The sequence below is a fragment of the Terrapene carolina genome, unplaced genomic scaffold (assembly GCF_002925995.2).
Source record: "Terrapene carolina triunguis isolate 2854851 unplaced genomic scaffold, T_m_triunguis-2.0 Scaffold66, whole genome shotgun sequence".
NCBI lineage: Eukaryota > Metazoa > Chordata > Testudines > Emydidae > Terrapene > Terrapene triunguis.
This window is the reverse complement of record NW_020664417.1, coordinates 94,817,145-94,843,291: the sequence shown is the minus strand read 5'-3', so window position 1 is coordinate 94,843,291 and position 26,147 is coordinate 94,817,145. Positions and strand designations below refer to the sequence as shown.

General features: G+C 40.3%; 1 protein-coding gene across 1 annotated transcript in view; it reads left to right on the top strand.

The window, feature by feature from the left end:
* Window positions 1-26,147, top strand: part of LOC115271163 (catenin alpha-2-like) — a 253,966-nt gene that overhangs the window by 125,719 nt on the left and 102,100 nt on the right. The window contains exon 3 of the mRNA XM_029910656.1: window positions 22,230-22,425. Within this exon, the coding sequence (XP_029766516.1) occupies window positions 22,230-22,425 (196 nt within the window). The remainder of the gene's footprint in view (window positions 1-22,229; window positions 22,426-26,147) is intronic.

The following is a 26,147-nucleotide window of genomic DNA, read 5'->3' as shown; positions in this document are numbered from 1 at the left end:
CTCAGTCTTCTCTTTTCCAAACTAAACAAACCCAATTCTTTCAGCCTTCCTTCATAGGTCATGTTCTCAAGACCTTTAATCATTCTTGTTGCTCTTCTCTGGACCCATGCTAACATGGCTTCCTTTATGACATCCCACCACTTCTTTGGCCTTTCTTTTTCCTTCAGTCTTGATCTGTTGGACTGTTTTACCCACATAGTTGTTAGGACTGCACTTTACATAACCAAACCATCTGAGCTTGCACCCCCTCATTTTTTCGTGTATTGGTATTACTTTGAGCATGTCTCTAATAAACACGTACCTCATGTGGTGTTTCTTGCTTACACCACTCATCCTCATTTGCTTATGTTTCTTCTTGGCTGCCCAGTACTCAGTGCTGGATAGACCACATATAGATTTTTCCTTTTTAATCTTACTGGTATCTTCCTATCACACAGTTAACATCTTATCTTTCTCCATTTGAACCAACCATTTATTATCCTAGCTCTAATTTTGTCCTCTATTTTCCCAGATCCTTGAACCCAGATACTTTAAACATTATGTTTTTGGTGTTATCTTCCCATTTAGTTTCAAGGATAATTCTTCAGTATTCACATTATTGAAATTATATACGAAATTCTTTGCTTTTTCTCTGCTTATTTTGAACCCATTCCTCTCCAACACATCTCTCCATTTACCAGGATCCTCTTCTAGACTTTCTCCTCACTGCGTAGTACATGCACCAAGGTGCCTCTTTCTGTATGTTCCATGTGAGGGTATCCAGGATGACAATAAACATGAGAGGATTCAATGTTGATCCCTGATGTACTCAATGATTTTAAAAGTAAATTAAAAAAGAATATTTTAATGATTTTTATTATGTCATACTATGACATGACTTCACATATGTCTTACTGACATTTCAAGCAATATCAAAAAATAATAAATATAAAAATGAAAAATAAAATAAATGTTGAAATAAAAATGTTTTGAAATGAAAATTTGAATTTTTTTCAAAATTTCTATTTTGTGTGAAATTTAGAAAATATTTGTTTATGTTCCAAGTCAGAATGAAAACAAATTCGGAAATGTCTATATTTCCTTGAAATGGAAATTCCGAGTTTCAATTATCTCTAGTAACAGACAGAAATTAATTTTAGTATTTGTATCAAATCAAGTCAATGATGTCACTCCCTAAGTGTATAAGGAACTGAGAAGCCCTTAATCACCATATCCAAGGTTAAAAGGGTGATATCCAGAAGGTATTCCCTCATACAGAAGGAAGGGAAAAGGATGACCTGGGTCAACACCCAAACCTTTTAGGTCACAGTCTGGGGTGAGAATCCCCGACGTCCTGTTTTACTTAGAAAATGAGAGAGACACGTGTAGGTATAATTAAGCCATGCTTCAGGTAATATGTCTATAACTTGTAATAGGAAAGTTTAATACAGGCCTAGTGGAGCTATTTGTACTGTGCAACCAGAGGTGTTTAGGTACAAATGTCTTTCAGTTTCTGATGTTTCTAGTTTTGGTATTCTGCCAGTAAACTCAGTTTTTATTGCATTGAGAGATTGTGAAGTTGAGGTTAACCATTATGAGCTGTCTTGTAGAGAAGGAAACTAAACTCTATTCTCAGAGGAGGCTGAGTGAGCAGAGATGGTAATGGTCCGAGCACAGAGTCACAGTTGAAAAGGGTTGTGATTCCTCTCCTGGGGCGGTGCTACCCAGAAGCTGACTAAGGACATAGTGGGCACATGCATAGGCAAAACAACTTGAGGGTACTAGGTTTAGCTATAGAGAGTAGTGTGGTAAAAATAATTTTACAAAGTATTAAACAATAATAAATTACATAAAGAAATTGAGGAACTTTGGGGAATATTTTTCCTTACACACAAATCAAAGAAAATATCTTTAGAAGGTGCCTCTAGGGAAACAAATCCCTTTCCTGTAATGGTATCCTAGTTCGGTTGTTGTAGTCCACGTAAAATTAGTATACGATGCAATATAGATTCATGGATTTCTAAAGCCAGATTTTATGATCTATTCTGACCTCTTGCAAAACAGGCCAAAGAACCTCACTTAGTAATTTCTGCATCAAGTCAGTGTACTGCAGTGTTGCTGTCAAGTCATATATTTGTTATGTTGATAAGAACACCCATTATATGTGCCTTCATTGCTTGTGGCTGAGTGAGTTGAAGCAACTCCATCTCACAGAAAAAATCTGCACTCCTGATTTGATGGTTGCTGGTCTGTCCTGCCAACTGTCCTCCCGGGGGAGAGGGCTGGCTCAGTGGTTTGAGTATTAGCCTGCTAAATCCAGGGTTGTGAGTTCAATCCTTAGGGGGGCACTTAGGGATCTGGGGTAAAATCAGTACTTGGTCCTGCTAGTGAAGGCAGGGGGCTGGATTCAATGACCTTTCAAGGTCCCTTCCAGTTCTAGGAGATAGGATATCTCCATTAATTTATTATTCATTTATAACTTGCTGGTGGCAAGCTAGATATTAGATCCATTTATTAGGACACCTAGTATTTGTATTCTCACTACCATTGTGTGTGTGTGTGTGTGTGTGTGTGTGTAGAGAGGGATCTTCTCTCAAATAAGGTTGCACCTGTAGTTTTAGCCTCACTAGGGATGGCAAACGTTGGTAAATCACTGACTCGGACTGTTACTGCAAAAATCAGGGCCAAGGTTACTCAGAAAGCGGCTGCTGATATTGGTGGCGGTCGCAAAGATAACAGGGTAGGAATGGTAACTCCAGTTGCAAGAAAAGACTCATTGCCTCAGCATGGAAGGAAAAGCAAAATCCAGTAATCTGGTGGGCAGAGAAATGCCATGTATTGTGGTAATTCAAAAGGCATAGACACCATATGCAATGGAATAATTAGATGTATTACTCACGCTTTTGTTGAAAAAACAAAGAGGAAAAAGTCTTGCTTTCTGTGCAGCTACATATACATGTGGAACGTGTGGGACAGAAGTAAGTTTTAAAATTGTGTAGGATGGTTCTGCTATTAGGGTTACCATTCGTCCGGATTCTCCCGGACATGTCCGGCTTTTTTGAGTTAAAAATAGCGTCCGGGGGGAATTTGTAAATGTCCGGATTTCCCCCCCCATACAGAGCGCGCAGCTGACAGGGCAGCCGGCCGGATCCTGCCACTCGCACGGGGCTCTGACAGCCAGAGCCCCTCCTCCGCTTCCTCCTCCTCTCCCCTGCAACTTGAGACCACTCCCCTCCTCTCTCTCCCTCCGTCCCCCTCCCTGCATTCGCAGATCGCCGGCCGGCCGTTCGCCTCGGGCCTCCAGCAGTCTGGAGCTCCTCCCCCGTTCCCCTCCCCTGCTGCCGAGCGCGCTGCTCTGCAGCACTCTGTTCTGAGCGGCACCGTAAGGGGGCCAGGGGGTCGGAGAAGGGGCAGGGAGGTTCTGGAGGGGGCAGTCAAGAGACAGGGAGCAGCGTTGGATGGGTCGGGAGTTCGGGAGGGGGGGTCTGTCTGGGGGTGTGGATAAGGTTTTGGGCAGTCAGGGTACAGGTAGGGGGTAGGGTCCTAGGGGGGCAGTTAGGGTGGGGGGGTCTCAGGAGGGGGCAGTTAAGGGACAAAGAAAAGGGAGGCTTAGGTAGGGGGTGTGGTTCTGGAGGGCAGTTAGGAGCAGGGGTCCCAGGAGGGGGCAGTCAGGGGACAAGGAGCGGGGAGGCTTAGATAGGGGGTGCGGTCCTAGGGGGCAGTTAGTGGCAGGGGTCCCAGGAGGGGGCAGTCAGGGGACAAGGAGCGGGGGGAGGGGGTTGGGAGTTCTGAGGGGGGCAGTCAGGGGGTGGGAAGTGGGAGGGAGTGGATGGGGGGGCAGGGCGGGGGTGGGGCTAGAGCGGGGCTCCCCCCCCCTCCCAGTGTCCTCTTTTTTGCTTGTGGAAATATGGTAACCCTAGCTACTCTTGAGGAAGATCAGATCAGCAGCAGGCATGCAGGGTTTTTGTTTGTTTGTTTGTTTTTTATTTTTATTTTTTATTGTTCCAACAATTTGTCTCACCTTGGTGAAAAGCCAATCGGGAGACATACTTATTTCAAGTTTGCTAGGTTATTTGATTTATTGTGCACCATCTCCTACTTATTCCTCCGTGCACTCCTAGGACATAAAATCATGAAACTTAGTATTGGCAAAGACCTGTTAGAGCATCCAATCTATTCCTCTGCCACTACAGGATTACACCCTAAGTGTATGGCTTACCTGTGATAGCCAGCAGCAGTACCCCTCAGCATATATTTGTGTATATATGCATCTGGACGCTGAGGAGTGCTGCTGCTGCTGGCTGGTCACAGGTATGCCACCTAGGTATAAGAGTGTATTGAGGCTCATTTTAGGGGATATGATCAGACTTGAAATCTAGTAAATTTAAAAAAATGTCCTGAGCCCCCATAACAATGTTTAGTATCAGGGGGTAGCCGTGTTAGTCTGTATCTACAAAAACAACAAGGAGTCTGGTGGCACCCAGATTTATTTGGGCATAAGCTTTCGTGGGTAAAAACCTCACTTCTTCAGATGCATAGAGTGAAAGTTACAGATGCAGGCATTATATACTGACACATGGAGAGCAGGGAGTTACTTCGCAAGTGGAGAACCAGTGTTGACAGGGCCAATTCAATCAGGGTGGATGTAGTCCACTCCCAATAATAGATGAGGAGGTGTCAATTCCAGGAGAGGAAAAGCTGCTTCTGTAGTGAGCCAGCCACTCCCAGTCCCTATTCAAGCCCAGATTAATGGTGTTAAATTTGCAAATGAATTTTAGTTCTGCTGTTTCTCTTTGAAGTCTGTTTCTGAAGTTTTTTTGTTCAAGAATAGTGACGTTTAAATCTGTAATAGAATGACCAGGGAGATTGAAGTGTTCACTTACTGGCTTATGTATGTTACCATTCCTGATGTCCGATTTGTGTCTATTTATTCTTTTGCGGAGGGACTATCTGGTTTGGCCAATGTACATGGCAGAGGGGCATTGCTGGCACATGATGGCATATATAACATTAGTGGATGTGCAGGTGAATGAGCCCTTGATGGTGTGGCTGATGTGGTTGGGTCCTCTGAGTAGATATGGGGACAGAGTAGGCAATGAGGTTTGCTACAGGGATTGGTTCCTGGGTTGGTGTTTCTGTGGTGTGGTGTGTGTAGTTGCTGGTGAGTATTTGCTTCAGGTTGGGGGGTTGTCTATAAGCGAGGACTGGCCTGCCTCCCAAGGTCTGTGAGAGTGAGGGATCATTTTCCAGGATAGGTTGTAGATCGTGGATAATGCGCTGGAGAGGTTTTAGCTGGGGGCTGTATGTGATGGCCAGTGGTGTTCTGTTATTGTCCTTGTTGGGCCTGTCCTGTAGTAGGTGATTTCTGGGTACCCGTCTTGCTCTGTCAATCTGTTTCCTCACTTCCCCAGGTGGGTATTGTAGTTTTAAGAATGCTTGATAAAGATCTTGTAGGTGTTTGTCTCTGTCTGAGGGGTTGGAGCAAATTCGGTTGTATCTTAGGGCTTGGCTGTAGACATGGGATCCTGTGATGTGTCTTGGATGGAAGCTGGAGGCATGTAGGTACGTATAGCGGTCAGTAGGTTTCCGGTATAGGGTGGTGTTTATGTGACCATCGCTTATTTTCACTGTAGTGTCCAGGAAGTGGATCTCTTGTGTGGACTGGTCCAGGCTGAGGTTGATGGTGGGGTGGAAATTGTTGAAGTCCAGGTGGAATTCTTCAAGGGCCTCCTTTCCGTGGGTCCATATGATGAAGATGTCATCAATGTAGCGCAAATAGAGGAGGGGCACTAGGGGACGAGAGCTGAGGAAGCGTTGTTCTAAGTCAGCCATAAAAATGTTGGCATACTGTGGGGTCATGCGGGTACCCATAGCAGTGCCACTGACTTGAAGGTATAAGTTGTCCCCAAATCTGAAGTGGTTGTCGGTGAGGACAAAGTCACAAAGCTCAGCCACCAGGCGTGCTGTGGCCTCATCAGGGATACTGTTCCTGACAGCTTGTAGTCCATCCTCATGTGGAATATTGGTATAAAGTGCTTCTACATCCATGGTGGCCAGGATGGTGTTTTCAGGAAGAACACCGATGGATTGTAATTTCCTCAGGAAGTCGGTGGTGTCTCGAAGATAGCTGGGAGTGCTGGTAGCGTAGGGTCTGAGGAGAGAGTCCAAATAGCCAGATAATCCTGCTGTAAGAGTGCCAATGCCTGAGATGATGGGGCGTCCAGGGTTTCCGGGTTTATGTTTGCAATTGTATAATTACACTGTATTGTTTTGAAAAAAGTTTCTTTTCCCTGTTGCTGTGTAAAAGACCCATACAAACCAGAGGGGGTGGACGGTGGACTGAGGGACTGATTTATATGGGAAATCATCTTAATTCTGGGTAGAGAGAGACACACTATACCCCACCTTCTTAAAGTCCCAATTTTTGATCTTTAAGTAGGTGGAGTGGATTTCACCAGTGCTGTCAAGTGCACCATGTAAACATGCTGAAAAACAAAATAGAGGAAATATTTTTTTGTCTAATCTCTTTTGATCGATAGTACTCTTAGGTGTTACACACACGACAAAAGTGTCCCTCGAATATTTGGAAAGTGCTTAAGATCCTTGGATAAAATGCATTATTGTTATTTTATTTTATTATTATATTGCATATGATTTATATTAAGTTTGGATTTAAATACAGCTGCAGAACTGCGCTGGAAGCATTGTTCTTGTACCTGAATTCAATCTTTGTTTAGTAAAAATAATTTTTTAAAAATCACTGATAAGTTTTTATCAAGTATTTTAATATGTATATTTATAATAATCCATGAACCCCTTAAAGTTCTCTTGTGCCAACTGCTACGCTACAAGAGATACAGATGTTAATTCCATTGTTAGCCATTTTTAGCTGATTGCCAAATCAGCTGATATTTCACACGGGAAATATGACTTCTGAAGCAAAAGAATGAATACTGGATGCATTATTGTATATAACTGTTTTGATTCAAATCCTTGTTTTTTCATATTGGATGATTAAAAGAGTGTTTATGGAATAGTAGAAGTTAGAAATGGGTATATGATCTGGTCCAGTCTTCTGATCAGCCTAGGCTTATTGTTTTCAGTATATTGTCTAGTGCTTTATTTGGTCTGATTTTAGTTACATTTATATAGGTCAAGTATATAAAACAATGCCCTAACAGCCTACGTCTCTCCCATATCCAAAGGTTTCTGAATTTAAACAGGTTTGTTGTAATCAAATTTCATTTTTTTATTGGAAACGTGTTTTTCTGTCTCTGTTATTTTCCTCAATATTCAATCTAAATTGATTGCCCTAACTTTTCCCTATTCTTCATTCATTTATTACAAAACTGCCTAGATAATTTTGACCTTGAGTATTGATTTTTTGAATTCACATTCAGTATGTTAACATTTTTCGAACCTGACTGGCTTGCAAAAATTTAGATAATAAAAACATTCTCCTGGATTCTAATTTATTTAATCTGGTTTAGAGGATTAGTTACTTAAGTTAGGGAATTTTTATCTGCTGGTGTTTATCTGAAGGAGTTAGATGCAACACAGATTGACTTATTTCCTACTTATTTGTGAAGTGGGTTATTTCCCTCCCCTTCAATGTCAATTTAAACGCTTTGAATGATTTGTCTTGGATTTGTAATGGTGCATAGAAGAATTGTGAGTTGACTATTTATGGTTATTTGATTGCTGACTGGCATCCTAGTTTAGGATCTCCACTTAAGGATTATTTAAATCCTCTTATGTTATTTCAGTTAATAAAAAGTCTTAATCATTGGAACAAAAATAAAGATAATGTAATGTTAAAGCTTCTCTTTTAGATGTGATATCTGTTAATCTAACAAATGTACATTATTTTTCCAAGTCTGAATGACCCTAGCTTTTTTTATTTTTTGGAAAAAATCATAGGACCCTGGTAGAAGCAATGGTGTCGTGCCTTTTTCAACAGGAATTTTGCATATGTTGGCATTAAATAGATCTTCCAAGAATTAAGTCTGCTCTTACACTTTTAAATGTAATAGGTTTTTAAAACTAAAAAAGCAAAATATTTCTTGATCTCAGATAAGGCAATACTTTGTAAGTGGCATTCGAGGTACGAGGTGTGGCTAGCCACACATACCACTCAAACCCTTTGTTACATATTTCACAGTTTAGCATATCCCCCTGTTACTATAGTATAGGATGCCCTCCTGTGGTCAAATGAAATAACTTCCTACCATGACCCAGACTGGCATAATTTGGGTTTAGTCTCTTTCTATACAAAATAATGGAGAAAAATAAAGTTCTATCGCTTAATGGAAAATAGTTTTCCTGTAAAGAAAAGTACTGGTAAATAAATGGGATTTTGATACACAACCCACAAAAGTTAAATTATTTAGTTCTCGGGGATCAGTATAAAAAAATTAAAATGTGTCCCTTCCCCCCCCACCAGTCAACCTTTGTATTTTGTTTGTCTTCTAGATTTTGAAGTCTTTTGGGGCGTGTACTTGGATCTCCCTGTATATTTGTACAACAGCTAACATAGTGTGACCCTGATTCTGGTTGACTGAATTTCCTTTGATAAATTCAAATGTGATGTAAGAAAACTGAGGCGTATTTATTTGTATTACATGTCATTGGGAAATCAGTAATCCATAGGCACAATTCTAGAAACTGGGCCAATGGCACTGTCACCTGCAGACCCGGTAAAAGTTTTCCAACAAGATGTTTTCTAACTTTTTCTTACTCATACATGCCTCTTGGTATCTTCAGCAGTTCCCACTAGTCTTTCATGAGTAAATAATAGCCCAAACTCACATTTTAGTACTAAACATAAATTTGACTGCACAAAATGGCATAACCTAGATAGAACCAATGTAGATTTCTTATAGATGCTCTCTTGCCAGTCTGGTGGTACTAGATTAATAATGTTTATATAAAATTTAATTTTATTTAATTTATTTAAAACTTGTTTGTAGAAGATATTTAGGATTTTAGAAAGTCGCTGTCTGTTTTGGAAGAAGCTGATAATGGAGAAAAGATGAGAATGCATGAGAAACATTTATGGAGTTTGATTTAAATATATCCCTCTGTCAATTTTTTTATATTTAATGTTTATTAAGCTGAAAAGGATTAAAATCTAGCCGGTGTTTTGAACGGAGTGTGGGAGACTCAGTCAATAAAATAATATAAAAATAATGAAACGATGAATGTATATTTTATACTGCTTTCTGTATAAATGCTATTTTACTGGGAAAGGCAGGTCTTTTTAAGAAGTGTTTGTTGGAAATTGGAGGAAATATGAATTAGGAAGATGATGAGGAAAAAAAAGTTTTTAGAAATTTTCTAAATTCTGCTTGCATAAAAACCACTGAACAGACTTTTAAATAGGACAATTAAGCAATCAATTTTGTTCACATCTGCCTTCACTGAGAGTTAAATGGCAAACCGGAAGTGACTATAGATTGCTTAATTAGCTTCAATTAAACACCTGTCTAAGTCTTTCTAATTTGAGAAAAGCCATATTTATCAAAATTACTAACAAGGTGCTAAAAATATAATATTTATATGTGTGTGCTTGTATATCCATAATCTGATTTAGTAAGCTAAAGGACAGTTTTTGAATTCCTAAATCATAGCACAGAAGATTCATTATTTAAAAGTGAATGTATGTGTTTGACGAATGTCCATGTTGCATCAAGGCACCAGCACAAACGTCACAAATTGACGTTCTTGTCAGACTGAGCAGAGAGTTTATATGGGCCATGACTAAGGCTCCGTGTCTGTGACGGATTCCGTGACTTTCCACGACATCTGTGACTTCTGCAGCGGCCAGTTTGGCTGACCCTAGGGCCGCCCAAGCAGCTGGCCCCAGGGCCAGCCACGCCGGCTGCTTCTGGAGCAGCTCCGCAGCCAGCTGCAGAGGTGCTACTGGAGCGGCCCCAGGACCAGAAGCACCGGCCGCTGTGTGGGTAGCCCCAGGCAGCTGGCCCTGGGGACTGCCTGAGCAGCAGTCCCGGGGGCAGCAGGAGCAGTCACAGCTCAGAGGCCCCCGGCAGTGGTCCCGGGGGCTGCGGGAGCAGCGGCGGGTTGGTGGCCCCGATAGGGTGACCAGACGTCCCGATAAATTCGGGACCGTCCCGATATTTCGGTGTTTGTCCCGGGTCCCGAACAATCTGTCCCGATATTTCGCTCCGCCGGCAGCACTCGGCTTTTTTTTTTTTGCTCCGCCGGCGGACCCCTCCCCCCCATGTGTCCCGATATTTTCTTCCTCTCATCTGGTCACCCTAGGCCCTGAGGACAGCCAGAGCAGCTGCTGCTCAGTGGCCTCCGGCAACTCATGCCACTGCCTCTGCCCCGCCCCAGCAGCAGTCCCCTGCACCCACACAGAGCAGCACCTCCCCCCCAGCTAAGCTTTAGTTAGGGGTATATAATACAAGCCATGGACAGGTCACAGGCTGTGAATTTTTGTTTGTTGCACGTGACCTGTCCATGACTTTTACTAAAAATACCTATAACTAAATGGTAGCCTTAACCATAACCACAGAGCAACCATCTTACCCTTGAAGGGACTTTCCCTGGATCAAGACTGAGGCGTGTTGGCTTTGCAGAGTGCGGAAGCTTACACTACATGGACATGTTAGCTGGATAAATGGAGAACTTGATGGATATCAGTCAGGTAGCTTTCATGAACAATACATTCACACAGACTTTTCTAAGTAAAAAAGAAAGAGGGTGTTACTGGTTATAAAATAATCAAAAACACAGATATTTACCACAGGAGAGATACCTGGAACGTTCAGAGAATCTTACAGGTGATAGCGTAGAATGAATTACATATATTTGTGATGTAATTTGGCAGGAAAAAAGAAACAATACAATTTGTGGTAAGGAAAGTGCAAATTTATTTAAAGTGACAAAGAGAGTGTGACTGGGAATCTTGGCATGAAATTGAAGTATGATTATGATCAGAAAAGTAGTTATGTAAAAACACAACGTCTTACTCAACAGAACTTCTATCTGGATGTGTTCAGAATCATATTGGCTTAAGTTAGAAATAAAAAGTAAATTTATATTTTTTCTATTTGTACTACAGAGCCTGCAAAGCTATGGGAGAGTACGTTAGATGTTTTTTTTTGTCTTGCACATGAACAGAATGCACATACCAACTGTCAAATGCTTTTACCTTCTCCTCACATGTAATGCTTCTCAGTTGGGTAAGGGTTATTATGGACTACTGGTAATGAACACAGAAAGAGCACAGCTTGACTTCCAGATCCTAGGGTGAGTTTACAGTATGCAGAGCTGGACGTTTATAAAACAAGCAAACAAAACCACACATTACTTATAAACTTAGCAAAATTAATGTGTAAGTCATTGAGAACCAAGAAATCTAGAATGACTCTTCAGTATATATCTGATCTTGAGAACAGGAAACTTTAGACTGTGAAGTAGTCTACAAAGTTAAATGGAGGGATCCCATCACATAGGACAATTAAATCCAGACCAGACAAAGCACTAGAAAATATAGAGTAGGGAATGATCTTGCACTTGTCAGTTGATAGATTCTTAACAGAACTTTTCCATCTCTTATTTCTAGAGGTTTTTACCCAGTTTCAAACTGTGTCAGATGCATGTGAAGGGAAAGAAATGTTGGTTAGAGAGGTGGGAGGACCACTGGACTATGTTTAAAATAAAAATTCTATGGGCATTTTTAAAATTTTGAATTGTTTTTGTGTTAGGCCCTAATCCTGAAAGGTTGGCGCTGCAGGTGCTTAGCACCTTTGAATATAAGACTATATAAGGTGCTAAGGTGGTCACCCAAAATTTGAAGCAACCACAATTACCAGTCACTTCTGAAATATAGTTGGTGTGTTTTTAAAAATACATTGTTAAAGAATCATAATACCCAAATTACTGTCCCTTGTAACTTTATTCTTGCAAAAGGATTTCACTTAATAAAGTATTGGAAACATATAATTACAAACATGTTTTTTCCTCTTTGATGACACAAAGTTTTCTCAGAACCATGAGTATTCTGAAAAAAACAATGCTTAGAGTGATACCATTAGTATAATCAGTCAGGCAATAAGTGCATTCAGGTGGAAGGCTGCCATTATATCTAGAAGGAGGAAAAAAGGCCTTATACTAAAATGTCAGGGCTGCCTTTATTCAGGTCATTGACTGTTTCTAGCAGATTGATGACATATTAGTATTTTGAGAAGAGAAGAATAACATACAACCATTTACATTTAGAGTTCAAGAAATGCCACTGTCTGGAACAAGAAACGTTTACTTGGATATTAGGGGGGAAATGGCAAAACATTTTGCCCAATAGTAATAACCTTTCAGAGATGCTATTTTAAATTAATATTTTTAGCTCTGGCAACTGCAATTTTATGTTTATAATATGCATTATAGATGTGTATAGAATAAATTCAATGAAATAAGCATGTATTACAAGTCTTACCTTAATTTTTTACCAGTTTTTTAATCCAGTAAAAGTCTTAATTTATCGGGCTAGAGTTCATTGGACCGTTTATGTTGATTTTCAGTAAATCTTGGTGCACTGGGGAAGTTCCAGAAAACTGGCAGAAAGCTAATGTTGTGCCGATTTTTAAAATGGGTAAATGGGATGATCCAGGTAATTATAGGCCTGTCAGCCTGACATCGATCCCAGGCAAGATAATGGAGTGGCTAATATGAGACTTAATTAATAAAGAATTAAAGATCGGTAAAATAATTTATGCCAATCAGCATTTGTTTATGGCAAGTAGATTTTGTCAAACTAACGTGACATCTTTTTTTGATGAGATTACAGATTTGGTTGATTAAGGTAGTAGTGTTGACAAAATAAATTAGACTTCTGTAAGGGGGGACTAGGGACTGGACTCGATGACCTCTCGAGGTCCCTTCCAGTCCTAGAATCTATGAATGAAAAGGTGTTTGCCTTGGTACCACTCAACATTTTGATTGAAAAAAAAACTAGAACGATGTAAAATTAACATGGCACACATGAAATGGATTAAAACCTGGCTAATGGATAGGTATGAGAATGTAATTATAAATAAGGAATTGTCATCAAGAGGGTGTGTTTCCAGTGGTGTCCCTCAGAGACCCATTCTTGGCCCTGTGCTCTTTAATGTTTTATCAATGACTTGGAAGAAAACATAGAATCATCACTGAAAAGTTTGTAGATAACACAACACTGGTCTTAGGTTGCATGACTCAAAACACATGGCTATTTAGAGATAATCTATTTGGAGTTACTGGTGGTTTATTCAGGCAGTCAGTTTACAACAGGATGCCACCAAGCAAGAGCTCTACACTCTCTATTCAACTTTAAGGTGTTTGCAAGGGAAGGTGGCACCAGCTTGTCCGGTAGTGCCATATGAATTATCTATCAGCCAGAGTCTGCAGCATCAGTGGGAAGATCATTTTAAGATGTTCCTCAATTGTCTGTCGCAATAATGTCATTGATAGAGCTCTGTAACACAATGGACAGCTGCATTTGAGTCAATGGCAGATACACAGCATGGTTTCCTATCTCCACAAATGTTTGGCAAGGCCGTGGTCTCTCACTATCATTCAGTATCAGCATAAATTGGTTGATGGATAAGCTTGAGGAGTCAACTGTAAGTGGCATTGAGGTGCATACACCTCTGCTTCAAGATCTTGACTACGGCAGTGACTTTGTCTTGTTGGCTCAGTTTGATGATTTGATGCAGCTGATGGTTGATCTGGTCTGGCCCAAAGCAGTATGCATTGCTCTGGTTATTAATCCAGATAAAACTAAGCTCTGGTCATTACCATAAAATAGCTCCCAGCTCAGTATTAACCCATCTGGAAGGGACATTGAGCAGGTGGCAAATACTTGGGAGGCATCACAGAGAGTGCTGGAGGATGTTCAAAAGATTTGGACAGTCATCTAGCAGCAGCTGCTGCCATGTTTTAGGCCCTTCCTCGGTCTCTGTAGGGATCTCATGACATCAAGATTGTGCCTACTTAAGCCAGCGATAGGAACAGGAAGCTGTCCAAACAACTGGGCTCCACCCTCTTCTAGACTCTGTGCCTTGTGATTCCTTGCTCCCGCTCCTACTCCCCTGGCTTGATTTCCTAGCATCCAAACCCGGTGTGACTCCTGGCATCTGATTCATGGTTCTGATCTCCAGTTTGTTTCATGACTCTGACCTCCTGGTCTCCTGACCCAGCTTGACTCTTCTCTTGGGACCGCAGATTCTGGCTCTGATTACTAGGTCTGGCCACTTACTGCCCAGTCATGACAGCTGCTACAAAACTGTGGATCTGTGGAATCACAGTTACACCAACTCTGTTGCATGGAAATAAAACGTGGGTGCTGAGGAAGGCTGACGAACACCAGATTGACATTTTTGATTCTTGTTGTTTCCATCAGCTGCTCCATATCAAGTGGCAGGACAAGATCCAAAGTGAGAATATTTTAAGCTGAAACCAACAACCACCTCCATCAGTACTGGCTTGGTTTTGGCAGTTTCCTTGATATGGACATACGATAAAAATGAAAGATCCGCAAATTCGGAAACTTTTGTACCAAGGAACACTGCTACATGGCTGTTGAATGTGTGTGTGTCAAAAGCTTCAGTGGTGTAACAGGATTGTCAGTGAGAGACATAAATTGAACATATAATCAGACTACCTTAAGCACCTTGCCAGAGATGAATCTGGGTAGTCCTTAATTTGCAAGAAGACCACGTCCCTTTGGGATTTTTCATGTTGATGCGGATGATGAGTTATTGGAATAGTAGCCAACCTTGGGAGGGTGGGGTTATGTGTGTTCTAAGTATTTATTTTTTCCTCTTTATTGTCATGTTCAGTAGAGTAAAAGAACGTATGAGATTGATCTCAGGCTGCAGTTAGGCTCCAAATCTCTCCTTTGTTCAAAGGTGAATGATGTTACTTTGTTTTCGGAATTATCAACCCTCTGCATAAAAACCTACTAGCAATGACTTGCCTTTGTTTTGATAATTGTCAGATGTTGCTAGTTCATGCCTTCCATGTTTGGAGCTATTGTCTTTCCATTGTTTAAAATTTGTAAGCCATTGTTTAAAAGTTAGCAGTCAGTGCAAGTCAATTGTTGTAAAATCTGTGCCTCTAGCATGAAAATGGTTTGATAAATTTTGCCTAATCACAGGCAGGGTTCTCACACAACCCTGTTTGCCAGAGTAGCAAGGGACACCTGCCTGGCTCCCTGCCAGCTCTCAGGGACCCTTCCAAGAATCCATGGCTCCAGAGTGACACCACCATGCCAGGGTTTCCAGACTCCCTGCCATGGAGCTTGGGAGTCTGGTAACACTGCAGCTCTCAGAGCTTCTAGGCTCCATGCCAAACTGGAATGAAACCAAATTCTGAAATAGTGAAATTTATTGCAAACCAGAAATCTGTAGTTTTTGCCAGCGATACGGAAAAAGTCTCTTTTTACACATGTGAAGTACAAAACCCCCTCTCATTTATAAATGAAACTATGATTATGGTTTAAAGATCAGCATTTCATTGTAAAAGAGGTATTGTTTGAGATGTCTTCGTTCACAATTCAGTAATGTAAAAAGACAGCAAAAGCCTGAGGCTGGAGTGGAAAGCAATAATTCCTAGTGTATAGTGCTCCTTTTTGGACTGATAACTGCTCTGAGGGTTCTAAAAAAAAATTCATAGTGATGCCAGTTCATCATCCTCTGCAAAGCCTGCATTTATATTCTGATCTAGATGATTAATCTTTATCTAGATTATGGGTTCTCAGTAGTTCTGAACAACATGTCAGTGGGTTGCAACCAGATTGCTTTTCTCATATTGCTAAAGGAGAGAAGAGTCCCAGCTGGATGGGAGGAAGTCTCCAGTTCCTGGCATGAGAAAGGGAGTCCTGGTACGGAAAAGGTTAAGAACCACTGGTAAAAGATTCATAGAATCCATGGCCAGAAGAGATCATTGTGAGCATCTAGTCTGACCTCCCATGTAACACAGGCCATAGAACTTCCTAAAAATAATTCCTAGAGCAGATGAATATACGCTTTTTGGAGACCTGTCTTTATATACACGTATTGGACAGTGCAGAAAAATTCTGCCACTGACAACCAAATTGATATAAATAATGTATTTTCCTTGTTCATGTTCATGTCTGCCTGTGATTTAGGAGCAGCTCTGAAACATGATGTATTATAATTTGTTTTATGTTAACAGTTTTTAAATCTTTTACATAGTTTTGTAGGCGTCAAAAAATTCTTCATCTAGGATATTAATATGCTTAGGGCAGCTTGAAACAAAAGAAGGCTTTTCTGCTGGTCTGACTCTTTGGGGCAGGGGGAAGAATCTCCTCTCTTCTACCTCTTTTGTTTTCCCCCTTAGTTGTAAAGCCAGTGGTGTATGAGTATAGAAAGACAAAGGCGTATCTTTAATTGAGGACATAATGTAAGAATGCGCATTCAGATTCCATGTTAGCAGATTATATAGGATAGCATAAAATTGATTGAAAAAAAGATGAATGGAGGGCAGACAGCTAATGGGAGGGCGGGGGAAAGTGAGTGTGGGTGCATGTGTTTGCAGGCATATAGTAATTGAAAGTCTATCAAAGAAAATAACTGGCTTCTAATGTGTCTCACTCTAGGCCTCTTTAAATTACATAAAAGGGATATAGATGATGAAGAGATGAGCCACTAAAAAGGGAAACGGAGATAAAGAACGATGATTAATGTTGGGGCATCCTACGTCTTCAGACACGACCAGCGGACACACACAGGAACACACAGAGACTGGAGTCTTCGGTTATGGCTCGGTTTATTGTAGCAGAAGCTCAGCTACCCCCTGCAGAAGCATAGCTATACCACCTGTTCACCTCCCCCACTTCCCAAGGAGTGAGCACTGGGATCCTTTTGCGTTTCCCCTTTATTGTAAACATCAGCCCTCCCGCTCCCCAGGCAGGCAGTTCTACTCTCTGTCTTGGCCCAATAATTGCCCTCTAATTTCCCTGCTTAAATCCTTGGCCCCTGTTTATGTTTACATCTGCTATGACCTTTTGTTGCCACATAAGGAGCTGTTTTGAGCACTTGGGTGTCTTTAGTCAGTCAACACCTGCAGGCTTGTGGTTTTGGGGGGTTTCGTGTGCGTCTTTCGCCGGCAGTTTACCAGACAGACTTAATGTCAGATAGAGCCAGGCCCCCACAATTAACACCACATTTTTCAAACTGGTCATACTTGGCAGAGTCTCCCTGGAGCCATTTTGTTCTTTATTATATAGTTTCAACCAGTTTTCCTGGTCCTGAAGTCAGGTTTACCAGCCTGTAATTGCTGGGATCACCTTTGGAGCCCTTTTAAAAATTGGCTTCACATTAGCGATCCTCCAGGCATTTGATATGGAAGCTGATTTAAATGATAGTTACAAACTACAGTTTGTAGTTTGGTAATTTCACATTTGAGTTCCTTCAGAACTCTTGGGTGAATACCATCTGGTCCTGGTGACTTGTTACTGTTTAGTTTATCAATTTGTTCCAAAACCTCCTCTAATGACACCTCAATCTGGGACAGTTCCTCGGATTTGAAGAATGGCTAAGGTTTGGGAATCTCCCTCACATTCTCAGCCATGAAGACTGATAGAAAGAATTCATTTAGTTTCTCCGCAATGGCCTTATTGTCCTCGAGTGCTGCTTTAGCATTTTGATCATCCAGTGGCCCCACTGGTTGTTTAGCAGGCTTCCTGCTTCTGATGTACTTAAACATTTTTTTGCTATTACTTTTTGAGTCTTTGGCTAGTTGTTCTTCAAATTCTTTTTTTGGCCTTCCTAATTATATTTTTTACAATTCATTTGCCAGAGTTTATGCTCCTTTCTATTTTCCTCACTAGGATTTAACTTCCACTTTTAAAATAATGCCTTTTTGTCTCTCACTGCTTCTTTTACTTTGTTGTTTAGCCACAGTGGCACTTCTTTGGTTTTCTTATTATGTTTTTTAATTTGGGGAATACATTTAAGTTGAGCCTCTATTATGATGTTTTAAAAAAAGTTTCCATGCAGCTTGCAGAGATTTCATTTTTGGCACTGTACCTTTTAATTTCTGTTTAATTAACTTCCTTATTTTTGAGTAGTCCCCCTTTCTGAAATTAAATGCTACAGTGTTGGGCTGCTGTGGTGTTTTCCCCGCAGCAGGGATGTTAAATTTAATTACATTAAGGTCACTATTAGCAAGCAGTCCAGCTATATTCACCTCTTGGACCAGATACTGTGCTCCATTTAAGACTAAATCAAGAATTGTCTCTCCTCTTGTGGGTTCCAGGACTAGCTGCTACAAGAAGCAGCCATTTAAAGTGTCAAACTTTATCTCTGCATCCCATCCTGAGATGACGTGTACCCAGTCAATATGGGGATAGTTGAAATCCCCCATTATTATTGAGTTTATTTTTATAGCCTCTCTAATCTCCCTGAGGATTTCACAGTCACGGTCACCAGGGCTTTGGAGTGGAGCGCGGAGCTGGAGCGCAGAGCAGCTCTGAAGCAGTGGAGCTGCAGGTTTTTGCCTGGAGCTGGAGCGGAGCCGGAGCACAACTCCAAAGCCCTGACTGTCACCACTGTGGCCAGGTGGTTGGTAATATATCCCTATTATTAGAGCATGTAATTACTATACAAAGAGATTCTATAGTATAGTTTGGGTCATTTAAGTTTTTTACTTCATTTAATTCTATGCTTTCTTTCACAAATAGTCACAAATAGCCACTCCTCCACCAGCATGACCTGTTCTGTCCTTCTGATGTATTTTGTACTTGGCTTGGAAACCTGAAGCTTGTGGACCCAGAAGTTGAGCCGTGGGTAAAGCTGGGGCTCCTGGGCTTTCAGGTTCCCGGATCCATGACCAGGAGTCTGGAAGCCCTGATGCATCTGGCTACTGTGTAGCTGGGGATCCTGGAAGACCCCAGCAGCCTGGAGAGGTGGCAGGTTTCCCATAGCAACCTCCCTTTGATTCACCAAAAGTTCATCGAACCCATGATGTTTCTGCAAAACATTTTGAGTTCTACAAATCTGCATTTTCCGATTAAACTGTTTTGTTGGAAAATTTATAACCCAGCTCTGTCCTCAATATCTTCACATATTAGCATTGCAATGGTTGGGGAAAATTTGAAATAAAAGTACCCAACATGTGTATTATTTCAGTGAAATTCCTTGATATCAGTTCTGTAAGGATGGGTGAATATTTTGAAAATTAATAATTTCCTTTGAAATAATTAATGCAAACTTAATATTATGCTATTTTATCCATAATAAAGGACCATTTCCATTAAGGTTTAACAAAAATCAGTATATTGAATTTTTGTGGAGGTGATTTTGGTTACTTAATTTTTGTTTAGTTGTTTCTTTATCATGGTAGGATGTGCAGAATGGTGCACTATACCAATCAACAAGATTAGGTTTGATATTTTTTTAATGGAATACTTAATGTTTTGGGGACAGGAAGAAGTTAAGTGTGTCCTCTGTCTCTGCCCATTCATAGTAGTTATGTAATTTTTCTACCAACAAAAAATTCTAAATGTTTCTACAGTAATTTATTTTTGAACCATTGGACTCCTTTGTCTGTGGCTGCCCCTGCTGCATCATGTTAGTGATTCTTCTCTACGTAGAAACTTTCTGATGACATTCCTTTATTGTCCTGCTTTTCCTTAATTTATGTTTTCTCCCTGTGTATGTATTATCTGAAGTACCCTGGCAGCAACAGACCTAATTCTTCTCTGAGTGCTAGTCTATATGTGTTCCACTTCTGTGGTCATGTGCCCCATGCATTGGGGATCAGAATGCTTTAGCCAGCACTGTCAATTGGTCACACATGCTCTGTCGCATCCGGCCCCCATCAAGGGTATAATTGAGCTCAAATCCCAGCCTCATTTTCTTTGCCCTCAGTTTAACCATGCCAATTTCTGCAATATCTTGTTATTGAAAGTATAAGGTCAATTAGTTTCACTGCCAACTGCATTTGAAACCTGTTCTTACTAATCTTGTATGAGTAGTGTATTGTGTTTCTTTGTTAATCTAGAATTAGGTTACAGGGATCTACCACCATGATATAAACAGTGAAACCAACTTTTTAAAGTATGGAAATTCAGAGTTGAAATTCTGCTTAAAATAAAAAGAAATAAACAAATAAACATGGGCTCTGAGTTCGCCAAACCTGTGTGTGGGTGTCCAGACTGTAAGTGAGTTGGAGAACCTGTGCTCTAACTTGTACCCCAACTGGCATAGTAAGCCCAGGTCCAAAGCAGATACAGACTTGGGTACAAAGATTTTGTGTTAGAATGTTAGGGAGAGGTTAGGGTTTAACACCCAGATAATAATCCACGTTAACTCTGCAGTACATACCCTTATGGTCACCCAAACAACCTTGTGTATCCTGATTAGAGCTATTTAAATCCACCTGCGATTGTGACTCAGCAGTAATTCCATTGCTTTTTCATTCATGGTTTAAGTACCTGATAACAGAACACCTCAACAGAGGTGCCCAGCATGCTTATGCTAGTTCCTAAAGTATATTATCCTGTTATATATAACTTGAATGATTTGAATTTTGTGATGTAATGTGATTTCTTTGGGCAGGCGGAGTGGCAGAAAGGCACATTAGATACAGTGTGCAATGTTTTCTAAATCTCCAAAATTTCCAAAAAATCTTACTCAAGTTATTCAACATGTTTGCAACAAATTCTAATTGTCAATGTGACCTAATACTAAAAAAATGTGAAAGCACAAACAGTATTTTTAAGTTAAAATGTCTTCAGTGCAAAAATGGGACCATTACTGCAGCATCAACTACTGTCCTACCTTAGTCTGTGTACATTGAAGTAATAAAACTAATAATGCTTTTTAGCTTGCATAGTCTTTGCAGCTGGGGCTGCATCTTCCTTTGTGTCTGGAAAGTGGCCAAAATTTAGACACTACCACAATATAAGTAATACCATTTGTCATCCCAGAAAAGTGTTGCTTTTTTGACTGCTGCCAACTTTTGTGTCATCATATTTAATTGCTCGATTGTGGCATTACTTTAATACTGTTGCTTTCTGGACTTTGCTTCTTAACACTATCTCTTCAAATGTTTGAGTGTTACTAAAATTTGGCTCTCCCAACCTGGGCTGGATATGGATCAAGAAATAAGCAGTAAAAAATCTCTGTCCCTTATTATCAGTATCATTTTCTGGACATTTGGGACTACATTTTCAAACTTGGGAGCCTCATATTAGGCACCTAAATCCATATTTAAGAAATTAAAATAAGTGGCCAGGTTTTAAATGTAAATGTATACACGTAGGAGTAAAGAATGTAGGCCATATTTACAAGCTGGAGGACTCTAACGTAAGAAGCAGTGACTCTGAAAAAGATTTGTGAGTTATGATGGCTAATCCACTGAACATGAGCTCTCAGTGCAACACTGTGGCCAATAGGACTAATGTGATCCTTGGAGACATAAACAGGGGAATCTTGGGTAGGAGAAGAGAGGTTATTTTACCTCTGTATTTGGCACTGGTGCAACTGCTGTTAGAACATTATGTCCAGTTCTGGTGTCAACAGTTCAAGAACAATGTTGCTAAATTGGTGAAGGTTCAAAGAAGAGCCATGAGAATGATGAAAGGATTAGAAAACCTGCCTTTTTATAATAGACTCCAAGAGTTCAATCTATTTAGCTTAACAAAAAGAAGGTTAAATGGGGACTTGATCACAGTCTATAAGTACATGGGGAACAAATATTTGATAATGGGTGTTTCAGTCTAGCAGAGAAAGGTATCCAATGATCCAATGTCTGGAAGCTGAAGCTAGGCAAATTCAGACTGGAAATAAGGCATATATTTTTAACAGGGTAATTAAACATTAGAGCGATTTTCCAAAGGGTTGTGGTGGATTCTCCATCAATGGCAACTTTTAAATCAAGTTTGGATTTTTTTTTCCTAAAAAGATCTGCTCTAGGAATTATGTGGGGCAAGTCCTCTGGCCTGTGTTCTACAGGAGGTCAGGTTAGATGGTCCCAATGGTCCCTTCTAGCCTTGGAATTTATAAATTTAGGTGCTGAGCACTTTTAGCTCCCATGAAAGCCAGTCAAATCTGTGCATGCTTGGCATGTCTGAAGGTTGGGCTATTTTTATTGAAAAAAAAAGACACATACAGATCACATGACCTTCCATATGGGACAGTTAATTTAATACTAATTAGGGCAACTAATTAAAGTGCTGTGCAAACTTTTTAAAAAACCTTTTTTTTCCCTCCCCAAAGGTGACAACCCTTGTTAACACAAGCAACAAAGGGCCATCTGGTAAAAAGAAAGGGCGATCTAAGAAAGCACACGTGTTGGCTGCTTCGGTAGAGCAAGCTACCCAAAACTTTTTGGAAAAAGGAGAACAGATTGCTAAAGAGAGCCATGACCTCAAGGAGGAATTGGTTGTTGCTGTAGAGGATGTACGCAAACAAGGTATGTACAGTGAATCTGTCCTAACTCTGAACTTATTATAATTGCTACATGGGAGAACATAGGGGGGAAATCAAATCAGTATCTTAGATGTCTGTATACTGATGCAAGAAGTATTGGGTATTAGCAGGAAAAACTAGAAATGCTAGTTAATAAGCACAACTATGACATAGTTGGCATCACAGAGACTTGGTGGGATAATACCCATGTCTGGAATATTGGTATAGAAGGGTATATACACAATAAAGATAATGGATTTCAAGAAGGCAGACTTCAGCTAACTCAGAGAGTAGGTAGGTAAGATCCGATGGGAAGCAAGTCTAAGGGGGAAAACAGTTCTAGAGAGTTGGCACTTTTTCAAAGAGATATTAATAAGGGCACAAGAGCAAACTGTCCCACTGTGTAAGAAAGATAGGAAGTATAGCAAGAGATCACACTGGTTTAACCAGGAGCTCCTCAATGATCTGAAACTCAAAAAAGAGTCCTACAAAAAGTAGAAACTAGGTCAAATTACAAAGGATGAATATAAACAAACACAAGTAAGTATCAACAAAATTGGAAAGACCAAGGCACAAAACAAGATTAAACTAGCTACAGACATAAAAGGTAACAAGAAAATATTCTAGAAATATATTAGAAGCAAGAGGAAGACCAAGGACAGGGTTGGCCTGTTACTCAATGAAAAGGGGGGAAACAATAATAGAAAATATGGAAATGGCAGAAGTGTTAAAAGACTTTTTTGTTTCAGTTTTCACCAAAAAGGTTAGTAGCAATTGGACGTATAACATAGTGAATGCCAGTAAAAAAGAAGGTAGGATCAGAGGCTAACATAGGGAAAGAACAAGTTAAAAATGACTTAGACAAGTTAGATGTCACCAGGACCTGATGAAATACATCCTAGAATACTCAAGGAGCTGATTGAGGAGATATCTGAGCCCTTAGCCCTGGACTACGAAGTCAGCGTATCTTAGGTCGACTTACCTGGCCATGAGGATGGCGGCGAGTCGACCACTGCCCCATTGACTCCGCTTCCGCCTTTCGCGAGCTGAAGTTCCGGAGTCGACGGGGAGCATGTTCGGGGATCGATTTATCCTATACAAGACGCGATAAATCGATCCCCGATAGATCAATCACTACCCACCGATCCTGCCCTTAGTGATTACCTTCCAAAAGTTGTGGAAGATGAGTGAGAGTCCAGAGGACTGGAAGAGGGCAAAGATAGGGAAATAAGGACAACCAGGGAATTACAGATCAGTCAGCTTAACTTCAGTACCCAGAAAGGTAATGAACCAAATAATTAAACAATCAATTTGCAAACACCTAAAAGATAATAAGGTGATAAGTAACAGTCAGCATGGATTTGTCAAGAACAAATAATTTCAAAGCAACCTAATAGCTTTCTTTGACAGGGTACCAGGCTTTGTGGATAGGGGGAAGCAGAAGATGTGATATATCTTCACTTTAGCTTCTGATACTGTCTCACATGACCTTCTCATAAACACACTAGGAAAATACAAGCTAGATGGAAATAATAGAAGGTGGGTGCGTAACTTTTTGGAAAACCGTTCCCACACAGTATTTATCAGTAGTTCACAGTCAAGCTGGAAGGGTATATCAAGTGGGTCCTGCAGGGATCAGTTCTGGGTCCAGTTCTGTTCAATATCTTCATCAATGATTTAGATAATGGCATAGAGAGTACACTTATAAAGTTTGCGGACAATACCAAGCTGGGAGGGGTTGCAAGTGCTTTGGAGGATAGGATTAACATTCAAAATGATCTGGATAAACTAATGAGTGGGATGTGAAGTATTCTGGGGCTAGTCTTTTTCAGTCTCTCCTGTTGAAGCTGTTCCTCTGTATAGAAAAACTAATAGGCAAAGAGTGAGAACGATCGTGATTCCATAGGCTGGTGGTTAGGGCACTTATCTGGTTACTGGGACTGCCACGTTCAAAACCCTCTACTTTAATTACTATTCTGGATGCATGTCCTAACCATTGAAATTTAAAAATATGAGGGAGGTGGCACCACCACTGATCCCATCCCCCCAGTGCATGTTGTGAAGGCCGCTAAAGGCCGCTAAAGTCCCCCAATGAATGTACTCTGAAAAATTTGGGTGTGAGGTGGGACAAAACTGTTTGGAGAATTTGGGTCAAATTCACGAATAGTTTTGCAAAGGCTGGAACTGATTTTTTCGTGAATAAACTGAAAAATGTTCTCCCACTCGACTGAACATTCTATCTTAGGTCATTTACCACATCCTCTCATCACTTTGCCTGAGCTCCACTGACTCAGGAAATAGGAAACTCAGAGATTGTTCAGTGTCCTAAATGACCAGTGCTGATGCAAAACCATGAGGCTGACTTTGCTTCAAGTTATTCTTTATGTAACTGTGTAGAGGATGAGCTTTTTTCTGTCATGAAAATTACAGGGAAAATAGTTTGCAACTCTATTAAGCTCTTAATAGTGGCTTAAAGAAAAAGTATGTATAGCATATAGGTAATCAATATTTTGTGTGGTGAACAATTTAATAATTAACCACCAAATAATGCAACGATGTCGAATGTTTTGGTTTTTAAATGTGTAACACAAAGATTAGCATAATCTTAAATCACAAAAATACAAAGCAATATTAAAATGTGATCTTCACTATGTAGTTGGTAGTTAAATAGATGTTAAGGAGACCTTGCATATTTTATAGAATGGTAACTTCAGGATATACCAACAATATGCAAGCTACTTATCTAATAAGCATCTTTCACAGTAGCATGTGGGAAAGAAATGTAAGAAATTTCATTTTATAACCATTACAGTAGTTTGCATTGTTATTATAGGAAACCTGCTTTCAAATAAATAATAACTACAATAAGGCTTTGGAAATTCAAAAGTAATCTTGTATCTCAGTTAAGAATTTTAAAGGTAAAATGCATAGCAGGTGTGACAGTTGTGGCAATTTAATGCAATATCCTTGAAAAACCTTATTGAATTAAGTTTAAATATTTTTGGAGTCCATTGTATTAAATGCAGCGACTATGTATTATTGTGGGCTGGGGTTGTATGTAACCTCTCTATGCTGAAGATACGATGTGAACCCTTGAAAGTGTCATGAACTTTAAAAAACTATGTTGAACAATGTGGCAGACAAGAATGGATTTTGGGGAGAAACAGTGCCAAGTGGTTTGCTTGGAGAATCTCTAGGGAAAGGTGAATGCAATTTTCCCAGCTATGGTTATTTAGAAAAACAACCGTTGGAAGCTACGCCCTGAGAAGAGGACCATTATCTGCTGATTACCCATTCCAGACTCTCAACATCAAAGGCCCAAGCGGTATAAAGGAAAGAGTAACCTATTCATGGGGATGCTAGTTCTGAGCTAAGGCTGTTTATGAACTTTTTAGTCAACAGGAAAAAAAACCCCAAAACCTTTGGGTTGGGTTTGAAGGAATGACTCCTACCAGAGCCTGAGATTGGAGTTGGGGGATGATCTCGTAAACTTATTAGCATGAATGTTGGTTCTTTTATTGTTTTTAATGTTTTCTCTGTGATATTTACACCTTAAGAATAACTGTGCTTACTTATAAAGAGTTGTGTGATAACTTGTGACTGCTGGCAATTTCAGCTGTTCAGTGCCTCCAGAGAGAACGCAAAGCACAGCCAGGGCTGGCTCCAGGGTTTTTGCCGCTCCAAGCGGAGGGAAAAAAACCACACCCCACGATTGGCGGCAATTCG